Raw genomic sequence first — 12044 nt, forward strand, 5'->3', positions numbered from 1 at the left:
TTTTTCTGGCAGAGGCGTAAAAGGTTAGAAGGGTTTGGTGTGCTCGGCGATTTTCTTCTTTTGAAAAAAATGGAGCAAAGAGTTTGCATTAAATTTTGTGTGGAAAATGGATCAGGAATTCTTACCACAAGGTCGTACGGTCAATAAGGAGTATTACCTTCAAGTTATGCACCGTTTGCGATAGCCGATACGCAAAAAAACGTCCGGAACTTTGGAAAAACAATTCGTGACTTTTGCATCACGATAATGCACCTGCTCATTCATCGTTGCTTTTGAAAGATTTTCTGACCAAAAACAGCACCACAGTCATGCCTCAGCCTCCATATTCACCGGATTTGGCCCCCAGTGACTTTTTTCTTTTCCCAAAACTGAAGAGACCCATAAAAGGACCTCGATTTTCAACGATTGAGGAGATAAAAACTGCATCGCTGAAAGAACTCAAGGCTATACCACAAAATGATTATCAGAAGTGATTCGATGATTCGAAAAAGCGTTGGCACAAGTGTATTATATCTGAGGGGGATTACTTTGAAAGGGACAATATAAATATTGAGGAATAAATGAATATTTTTTGAGAAAACCATAAAGTCACCTTCTTTTTTGAACACACCTCATATATAACCAAAGGTGAGGAACGAAAAAAATAGCACAAAATTGTTTGACCTGACATAAGCCCTAAAACATCCTTAACGTCAACAGTGCATTGTTGTAAAGATCATTTTAACGATATGTACAATAAATATTTTTATTTTGAGTAGAAAAATATAAAATAGGCCTTTTTGTTAATATAAAACTCGAAGCTGATTGATATTTTGCGGTATTATATATACGGAGGGCTGGGATGTATGTAGGGGGTGCTTCCACTGTACTGCCCAATGCAAAAAATGTTTCACGAGAGTTGAAAACAGCCGTGCGGCGGCGCTAATAGTAACTTTGTTCTACAAAACAATGCAGTACCATAGGAAAAATGAATGGAAATTAAAAAATAAATATGAAAAATACTTTAAAATAATTCTTTCCTCATAGTGTAGAGTCAGGTAGTAAATGAGACTTGTGTACGTACGTATTATTTTCTTTAGTATAGGAAAAAGCGGCATAATTAATATAATTCAAACAAACCAAAAAATGGCATGCATATTCAGAACTTATAAAAAATAATTAAAAAGAAATCACGAATACACAAATGAATGAAAAAAATGCCGAAAATATAAATTATTATCAAATTATAAAATTTTCCAAATTCAAAATAACGACAAGATTTTTAATTGGCAAAAAATAAAATTCCAAATTTAAAAATATCCGAAACTAAAATTCAACTACTTCAAGACCGGCTTGGAAAACAAACGAATGATTAAATTCCCACAAATATTTCAATCCTCGAAATTTAGAACAGCCGAACATAGTTAATTGATTCTTAATTAATGGGCTGTTAATAAAATTATAAAGAAGGCAAACAATTTCATTAATCATTAATTAATAATTTACTAATTATTATTTTCGGCAATTTTTAAATTTCGTCAAACTTAAATTTCAGCAATAGAGATATTTATGGGAATTTGACAATTCATTTATTTTATAATTCGATAATTTTGTTCTTGCTAATTTATAATTTTGTTATTTTGTGTTAGTCCCCGATATACAAATACTTTTAAATATAGTGATGAAGAATTAATTTTTTTTACATTGCCGTTTTAAAAACAAGTAGATAAATAACAAGTAGAGGCTGAAATTGAAATAAAAATTCGATCATAAATAACAAGCAAAGAGGCTATATAAATAGAGTAGCGAGACTCAAGGGTCCTTTGTTAAGCTTTCGGATTAAAATTTAGAAGTAGATTTTTTAAATGTCATAGTTAACAGCCTAAAACATAATAATTCGGAATCTACGGGTTTTGATGATTTCAGATATCTAATTTTTTTTTTAATACTTAAAATTGGAATGAATATAAGGTTTCTCGTAAATGGAATGAGATACGCCAAAAAATACAACATTTTTTAATTCAACTAGAAAATTGTATATTAGTATATAAGTTATAATTATACATAAGTATAATGAGAAAATTCATCAATTAAAAAAAAAGTGTTAATAATTTGAAGAGAAATTTAAAAAGGGAGAGTCGGGTTAGCGACGGCCAACTACTGTAAATAACTTTGCCCGCCCGGTACGTGACGAATACAAAAGGAACATTATATTACCGTCGCACAACTCTTAAAAGGACCACTAAAAGGACCTTGAAAAGGACCCAAATCTCTCAGACTATCTCAGAGACTAAATCATTCAAATAGAGTCTGCTTATAGACTCAAATGGGCCAGGCTATTTCGCTTGAGAATACTCAGATTTCTATCGGTAGCATCTACATGACAAGACATATAACAGTCAAAACAACTAGAACAAAGGTACTTTAACCTCGCAAAATCAAATAGTTTATTTACGCAACAAGTATTATATAATAAAGTATTTATAAAAGTAATGATCACCCTACCGAAAAGAATCTTTGAGTATATACTAAAAATTCTTTAGATCAAAGAAGCTCAGAGAAATTCTTCGCAGGCACTCACGTAGATACTTTTAAAGGTCCAGGAAGCTCGTTTAAATGGTCTGAAGGCTTTAAAATATCCTTTCCGAAATTGAAATAAGAATACGATCATAAATAACAAGCAGAGAGGCTATCTGAATAGAGTAACCGACACTCAAGGGTCCTTTGTTAAGCTTTCGGATTAAAATTTAGAAGTAGATTTTTTTTAATTTCATAGTTAACAGCCTAAAACATAATAATTCGGAATCTATGGGTTTCGATGCCTTCAGATATCTAACTTTTTTTTTTTAATGCTTAAAATTGGAATTAATAGAACGTTTCTCGTAAATGGAATGAGATACGCCAAAAAGACAACATTTTTTAATTCAATTAGAAAATTGTATATCAGTATATAAGTTATAATTATAAATAAGTATAATGAGAAAATCCATCAATTAAAAAAAGTGTTAATAATTTGAAGAGAAATTAAAAAAGGGAGAGCGGATTAGCCACGATCAACTACTATAAATAACTCTGCCCGCCCGGTATGTGACGAATACAAAAGGAAAATTATATTACCGTCGCACCACTCTTAACAGGACCACTAAAAGGATCTTGAAAAGGACCCGAATCTCTCAAACTATCTCCGAGACTATTTTGTTTCAAATCGACTTTGTTCATAGACTCAAATGGGCCAGGCTACTTTGCTCAAGAAAACTCAGAGATTTCTTTCGGTAGGGCAATTTCATAATAATTTTATAGAAGTATTTCAAGAAGTATTTATGAAAGCATCTACAAAAAAGTGAGGTTAGGTTTTGTGTATTCAATATTTCCATTTATCCCATTTACTTATGTTTTCACTTTTACTTCTCTACCTCTCCATTCTCAGCAACGTTGAAATTGGAGCATTTCGCAAAAAAAAATCACTCATCTTAAGTGTAACAAATTTTGGATAATTATCCAAACTGGGTTTAACGTATTCAGGCATACTGATACTTCACGAAAATAAACCCTTTTAGCCAGAAAACGTAGATGATTAATGATTTGGATTGTTTTTATCAAACTGACACTGTATTTTATTCGGCTTTGCATGCGTATGCCTTTAGTCGTCACATCATGTGTTTTATGCCATGCGGGCGCCACATTTTTGTTGAAAAAATCGACAATTCCTGTTGATATTTTGCCACTTTTTAATAAATTATTATCAATTATTAACCAAGCAAAATTAAGTTTTAATTTTAAATTGAATTATTTAAGAGTCAAATTTTATACAACAAATTTAACTATAAGGCAAACAAAATTGTTGTGGATGTACCCATTGAGATGTTTTTCTAAACCAAAAAAAATTAACTTTTAGGATGCCGAGCCACTGATATTGAGTTTGAGAACATTAGATATTTCAACACATTGTTAACAACATTTTTACGTTTCACTCCAAGTGAAAAATAGACAAATAATAAAAACTTTCAGAATAAATCGAAACTTTCTAGCCTTATTTAATAATAATAAATTATTTGAACAATTACTTTTGTTAACTCTAATTAATTATACAAAAAGTGTAAAATTTAAAAAAAGTCCGCGACCACCTAACTTTATTCTAATTGAAAATGGCTAAACACAATAATAAATGGTTTAGGCATTTTATTATTATTCATTCATTTACAAATATGATGTATGTAAACCACACTTTTTATGATTCATAAGTATCTACCTGTAAGTAACTGTAATTAATTACTAAGTACCTGCGTCAGACTTACCAATTTTCCTATTTTAAAGTATTGTTCACATCATTGCATAAAATACCTATTCAGAATAATGAAATAGCTTCTGATTTTTTTGAAAATTTGCAGGTGCATTGTCCAAGTATGAAAGAAACTTTTTACGAAGTATGCACGAAAATTTAAACGGTTACTACGTCTCAAATAATGTGAAACATAGGGCAATTTTTAGCAATATTTAATAAAATAATAAACTTATTGCAATTTTACATAGACTGAGCGAAATATAGTCCTTAATCATGATCAAATATGTATTTTGGACTTCTTTTCTGGATAACTGTAGCTCACACGTGGAGAAGTGCAAACCACAAAAAATAAGTCTAAATCTTGAATACGTCTGTATGCGAAGTGAGTATTGTGTGGGTGAGTATTGTCATAAATGCCGACTGAATAAGTGGAATTTGCCGACTGCAACGATTTATTGTAAAAAAAAATATCTCGTCTGTGGATAGAGATTTTACGCTGAAATCTAGCTTAAAAGAAACTTCTCGATTCATCGGTTTCATCTTAAAATTTGTACGGCCAATAAAAACTATTAATGATTGAATCAAAAGCGTCGGAATAATTACGGTCTTAATGAGTTTCAATACTGGAAAACTCGTATATATAACTATGTATAACTCAGCATTCTTCAAATTTTTATAATTTATGCCGATAGATAAAAACTTTTCACAATTTGAATGAAGAACGAAATTTTTTAGACAAATGATGATTGTTGGAAGAATTGAAAATTATTTGGGAATACAATTATATATTTTCATAATTTTGGGAAGAGAAAATTATTTAAGATACGACTACATATGTTAAAAAAGAAGTTCTACTCTTAGTCATATTTCATGATTTTTCTTGATCAATCACATCAATCACAAAAAGTCAAAGATTTACATTTTATCATTTTTTAATTAGAAGTTTAAACAATATAAACTGTAAAAGCTGCAGTGAACGGACGTTTTTCAATCTTCTTTTAAGCTAGAGTTCAGCTTAAAATCTGTATCCACAACCGAGATATTTATTTTTTACATTTTTAACTCTACTAATTAAAATGATCATTAAAGTATAACAAATTTCCATTTGTTAAATACTTGTCACTTGTCATTGAGAAGACAACAAATTTGGTAAGAAAATCAAACTGACATCGTTATACAAGTATAACTTTGAAAAATGTTTCTGTCTTTAGCTCAACGGAGGAGCTTACCTTTCTAGATGGGAACCAAACCATAGAATTATACACTGGAGTCCCGTAGGAAAAGTTCCCGTTATAGATGACAAGGTGGTCCAAGGGGGCGAGAGAGTGACGATGCTGGCAAGTGGAGAAACTCCACAACAACGCAGGAGCGTATAAAAAAGCAGACAGTAACCTCCGCGGTTAATCCTGTCGTCTGCTTCACTCATATTCAGTCAGTGGCAAAAGTTTCGCAGGACAATCGCTTCAGTTCGTTTTCAGTCAATTAGTGTTTAGGTCATGTGTTGCGTAACCAGGTATAATCAGGCATTACGAAAATTTTGAAGGAAATTAAGAGGAAGCGTTTATCTTTCGAAGAGACATATAAGTTTTTAGACGAAGTGAAATCCGGTGCCTCAAAGCAGTCCTTTTTGCAGAATTAATTTTTTGACCGAGAAATTGACAAATCTTTAGAAAAAAGCTGTCCAAGTTCGATTTTAAGAGCTTTTAAAATAATGAGTAGAATTGTTATCTTTTTCAATTACGATACCATTTACTTTAAGCTGATATTTTTAATTTAAAGAATTTCAAAATGCAGACTTGAAGTCATGAACAATTAAAAATTAAAAGCGCTTGAAGTGGAAAATTTTTGATAAAAAACATTGATTTTTTACCATTTATTGCTTATCAAAATATATAGCAGTTCTGAAAATACTTCAAAAATAATTTTAAATTGGAAAAAATTAAAACAACTTCTAGATTTCTCAAGATTTGAAAATTAAAATTTAGAGCTTTTTAAGGTTCATTGATTCATTCTTGAATTTAGAGCATTGAAAATAATAACGTATATTTATATTTGAATCTCTGAACTCTATAACTTATAAAAGTTAAAAATTCTAAATTTGCAGATTATCTCCATTTGATTTAAACTTTGTTAATGGGGAAGTGTTAATACTTTCAATTTTATACCTATAAATTTTTGAGCATTCGATTACAAAGTACTTTAATTAAGAATGTTTAAAACGTCAATTTAAAAAGTTTAAAACTTAAGAGTTCTAATTTGAATGCCTCAATTTTTATTTTGTTTTTTATTACTTCAAATGCAAACATGATGCGCCTTAGTGTTGGAATGTTTTATTTTATTGACTGTGAAAAATGTTTGCGAACCGAGAAAGACATTTTTAATTGAAATAGATTAATTAAATTTCAGATTCAACAAAGTTTAGACGCTTATTTTAAATCAAAAAATGAAGTGAGAATTTGGTAATTGTTTAATGTTTATGTTTATGAATAATTAATTTTGCCAGATCAGGAATAGACAGAGAAGAATCGTTAGAAATAATGAATAATTCAAGTTTGATTTTAAGTATAGAATACTTGGCAGACTAAGACCATTTTTAAGAACCACACAGATCACTCACTCTTTTATATAGACATTTTTGTAAGATGTAAGTTTAAATGTCTTTATTTGAGCTAATCACTTTACTGATCCGAAAAGGTCGGACAACGATCTGTCGCGATTCACTGCTGCTCGCACACTGGTTTTCTCAAGCGTCAAGGCTACCATCACACACTCAAACTGAGAAATCACCTGACTTCAAACATTCATTTAAATAATAAGGAAACCGAAAATAGCTTTGAAATAGGCGATGTCGATAAATTGAATAATTTTCAATCGCACAAAATCTCATAAAGACGAAACATTAGAACTTTAAACAGTAATTAAATGAGTCTAGAAAATTATTGATTCCACAAAATAAATGGGTAATTAAATGAGTCTGAAAATTATCAATTCCACAAAACAGTCAATTTAACATCGTCGATCTGAATATATTTTCCGAGATCTCAATTAAAAAAGGCCGTCGATTTGCTGAATTATATCTTTACATTTTCCCAAGATATAAAAAATAATTTTCTTCTATTTAAATCCAAAAGCTATGAATTAATTAGCATTTCTGGAAAATAAAATCTTGAAAAATACCGAGTGACACATTTACAATAAATTGCCGAATTTTTGAAACAAGGAAATATATTGGTATGAAAATTCAAATTCACTTCTCATTCTTTAACATTTGTTGCCTAAAAATGTTAAAAAACTAACGATTTTAACTAAAATTACCGAAATTCCTTGTACGTTGCTTGAGTTTATTAATGAAATATCCTAGACTTGCCGACTTTCAAAAGTTGGGGGGGGCCTCCCCCATGCTAAGCCCCTGCTTCAATGCTATAAAATGCGATTGAATGCAAACCAGAATTTTTCTCAGTGCTACTGAATGCAAAGCAGAAAATATGCAATTACTGAGTATTGAATCCCATTCAAGAAGTGTTCTCTCGAAATCTGCTTTTAGACAACCTCGTATTCAAAGTACGATATTTTTGTATACGTTTGAGCCTAACGTTTTGTGTCGGGTTGCTATCCAGCTGGCTGGAGCTTCTCACTCGCTTATACTCGCTCCATGTGACGCGGCGAACTTCTTTAGCAAATAAAATTTTTTCTCGCGCAACTTCTGAACTATTGAGGAGAATTCAGTAATAAAATTCCGTTTAAAACAATGAAGGCCTAATTATTGTTCTTTACATGTATAATACATTATTCAATTAATTTCTCTAGCGATTTCTTTTAAACCGAGGGGTTGACAACTCGTGAAGTATCTTGAAGCCTGAAGTATCTTGAAATATCATGAATTACCCTAATATATCATTGTGTGCCTTGAAATATCATGGAGTATCTTGAAGTCAGTGGAAATCATTTCAAATGATTTTGAATACTGACGTTCAAAATAATATAAATAAATAGTGCTAAGGGTACATAAAATACATCCCCTTAAATTGCTTTCTATAGGTATTAGAAAACAATTTTAAGGGCATGTTGGATATTCGAAAAGCGTAGTAATATGGCAATCGTTATCGTAATTTACGGAGATCACGAATTGGAAAATAAAAGTTGGTTGAATCACTCACGTTCTTTCAAAACCTATCTCAATGTTTCCAAAACTTATAGTTATGTGTGTGAGCGTTACTGCGAAGTACAAATTGGTGTCCAGTTTGGTGCAGGTTAACTTGTCTTCGAGTTGAACAACTGTTCAGTGAATGTAGTGAGACGTTAGGAAATTTCTAGAGAAATATTGTACCATATTCCATTCAAGTGATTCAGTTTGAAGCCTCATGGCGGTTAATATAATATCCTCATTTTCACTGTTATTTCAAGAAAATTTGAGGTTAAGTGTGATTTCACACCTCTTTTACGCAAATTTTACATGATCAAAATTATAGGTTATGAAATTTATATATAAAAAATATACCCTAAGAATAATGAAGTTTATTTTAAACAAATATTATTTTATTAATTTTTACAACTTTTATTTATGGCTTACCGGGAAGTTTTAATTGAAAAAATCCGGCATATAAGACGCGAAAAGGAATATTTTTCTTCTTGAATGCCGGCTTTTTAAATTAAAATTTTCCACTTAATCAAATTAAAAGTTGTAAAAATGCAGAAAATACGAAGGGATATTCACTCGTGTATTACTTCGTATACTTCTCCCTTAATAATGCGTAGCAACGCGTAAATTTTCGGTACTGGCGAGGTTTACTTTTGTTGTTGAATTTATTTTTTGACCGGAAATTTTACAAGTTTTTAGAAAAAAAATCTGTCAAACTTTGATTTCAACCGGTTTTTAAATAATTAGTTCAATTCTTATCGGTTTCAATTATAATTATGATGAAAATTTTTTAATTTTTAAGCGTACATTTTTATTTAATGAATTTAAAAATGCAGTGTTAAAGATTCAAACGATTAAAATTATAAGATTTTGAACTCGAAGAATTTGGATAAAAAACATTTTTTGTTGATCAGCTGTGACAATATAAATTAATTAATGATATTTAAAATGGAACTGTACATTAAGATTTAAAAGACAAACAATAATTTATATTGCAAGACGATTTGGAATCAGTTTAGAATTTGCAGATTTTAACGTTAAAAGTGAAACTGTTTCAATTGTAAAGTCTTATTAGTTAAACAAATTTAAACGCCCGATTGAACCTTTATAAAATATTTTCAGTTTTAATTATTAATTATTTTTCAAATATTATTTCAGTCTTAAATATCACATTTTTAAACCATTAAATTTGAAATGCTTTAATTAGGAAAAAGAACAATTACTTATTATTTAGAGATAACTGAAAAAATATCTTAGAAAAAATTCAAGTACGTTAAAAAGATATTTAGACCTTTTGAAAAATTCTAAATAAACAGGAGCTGCGGGAAATGCGCGGTGGCCACTCAGATGTGAACAAAGAAAAGCGTTTGCATCCGGAGCTATACTATATCGGGTTTGTTCCTCATTACCGCCAGCCCCAAAACCAGCACAATAGAAGAGTTTAACGAGAATTTAAACGAAGTGTCTTCGTGTATTGAGGAAATCCGGCTATTCGTATCAAAATTTCGATGCAAATAGTCCATGGCCTAATTTAAAACAAAATATAGATTTTGGCAGATTTCTAACAAAAAATGTAGATGCTTTTTCAGATTTTCTGAGGATTTCGATGCGAAGAGTTTCGATTCGAGAGGTCCTACTGTATCAGAAAGATAATGGCCCCCTAGAAGCGATGCATTGACGAAGACGAATTTTGAAGTTTTTGGTTACATTTTCACACATCTCGACGGGTATAGCGGACATTTGCTCCCACATTCAATCCTTGAAATCTTCAAAGTTGTGAGGCTGATGCTTAAAAACCTTTTCCTCCGGGTAGCTGGAAAGGTAGAAGTCGCAAATGCTCAAATTAGGTGAACACGCGGGCCACTCCACGTCAGCCCTCAGAGAGAGAGAGAGAGAGAGAGGCGCCCGTAGACAATTTGTGGCAGTTTCGTCATTGAAACTTGAACAGTATGGGCCGTAGCCCTATCTTGTTGAAACCAGATGTCACCTTTGGGAAGTGAGAGGGCTCTCGTGAAGTTGTCTTGGGTTATTTTCTACCCAGTACCGAAAATTTTGTGTATTTACAAGTACAGAGGGATGGAAGTAGGAAATCACCGTTATACCCATCGATATAAAATAAACCCCATTCATTTTGAAATACCTTGCAATATCCTGAAATACTTTGAAATATTAAATATTTTAAAATATTCTGAATCATCTCGTAGTATGCGGAATAACTTGATGTACCTTAAAATATCCTGAAGTATCTTGAACTATGGTACTTACATGAAATATCCTTTAGTATTTGAATTATCCTGAAGTAAATTTAAATATTCTGAATTACCTGTAAATATCTTGAAGTGCGTCAAAAACCCTAAAGTATGTGAATTATCCTGAATTAAATTAAAATATCTTAAAGTATCCTCAAGTATGTGAATTATCATGAAGTACATTGAAATATTCTGAAATGCCTTTAAATACTCTGAAGTTGCCTGAAGTATTTGAAATATCTTAAAGTATCTGAGATATCCTGAATGATCTTGAAGTCAGAAGTAGGTGTATAGTTTCCAGTAGTTGTCAATCCCTCGTTTTAAAGTGGAGAATTTGGAGGAAAGTGTACTTTAGAGTACAGTGTCCACTACTAAATTTACATGGGATCGTTCACAGCAGTCCTCTTCAGCGAGGAGATATTTGGCTCTATTTAATCCGGAGCCAGATGTCTCGTTTCCACCACCACGAATCTATTTTCAGCTGCAAGAGTGAGACGGAAGTTTTCCGTGCTGAGTGAAGAGACGCAGTGGTGGAAACGAGATAACTGGCCTCGGAGTTCGAGGCTTACTAGGTTTTGCATGAGCCTCTTTTAATTTTGAGGCTCGTTTTTACATGACGCTAGCCGCAGCCTTGTTTGAATTTGATATTGAAAAGACTTACTTGAAATACGAGCAAATAAACGAAGATCTGCCTGTTAAAACCCAGCTGGCAAATTCGGGTTTAATTAAAATTTTTAATTTATCCATAATTTTTAGAACAATCTACATTTGCACATAAATCATCGGTAGAAGAAAATGCCTTTTTAGAGTGGTATTCCCGTCTGCTTGATTGTTTTACGTGTAGCATTTAAAATGATGTACAAGAATTACGGTACTTTTTTGCCAGAAATTAACTGCCTGTTTGCAATATTTAAAACATAAAAATAAACAACTATGTGCGACACATACAGATAATGCCATGGACCATGATGTAACAAACTATGGTCTGGCCACGCGCATCTAAAAAAGTGAAGCAATCAAATGGTCCGTAGGGATTTGTACGGATACTTCCATTTTTTTAAATACGTCAAGCGGCAAATTTGAAACAAGTTCAACGCTGCATGTGCGAATTGCAGGAATAACTCGAAAACAGTCTCATAAACAATCGTCTAAGTGTAAAACTAAAATGAAAAATACGTCTTTAATATTTAAAATTAGTATGAGATTGTACTAATGGATCATATTAAAAAATTTGGAGTGCTTTTTTCAAAAATATTTAATGAATGATAACACAGGCCTAAAAAAAAAGTTGTATGAACCAAAAATATTATAAACGTAGATGCGGTACGGGGCGTCGGAGGGGGGAATTATATATATAGGACATCACATTTCCTGCCCTGTCGAGGTGCTGCCCTCA

At 31.5% G+C, this 12044-nt stretch overlaps 1 protein-coding gene across 4 annotated transcripts in view; it reads right to left on the minus strand.

The window, feature by feature from the left end:
- LOC117179610 (NFU1 iron-sulfur cluster scaffold homolog, mitochondrial-like) overlaps positions 1-11617 on the minus strand; it is an 87527-nt gene extending 75910 nt beyond the window's left edge. For 2 of the 4 annotated variants that reach the window (XM_033371596.1, XM_033371595.1), the window contains exon 1: positions 11310-11617. In XM_033371596.1, the coding sequence (XP_033227487.1) occupies positions 11310-11395 (86 nt within the window). In that variant the 5' untranslated portion in view covers positions 11396-11617. Of the gene's footprint in view, positions 1-10722; positions 10753-10829; positions 11041-11309 lie in introns of those variants that run through there. The other 2 variants (XM_033371597.1, XM_033371599.1) reach the window with 2 other exon arrangements.
- Positions 11618-12044: the final 427 nt, after the last annotated feature.

The sequence above is a fragment of the Belonocnema kinseyi genome, chromosome 9 (assembly GCF_010883055.1).
Source record: "Belonocnema kinseyi isolate 2016_QV_RU_SX_M_011 chromosome 9, B_treatae_v1, whole genome shotgun sequence".
NCBI lineage: Eukaryota > Metazoa > Arthropoda > Insecta > Hymenoptera > Cynipidae > Belonocnema > Belonocnema kinseyi.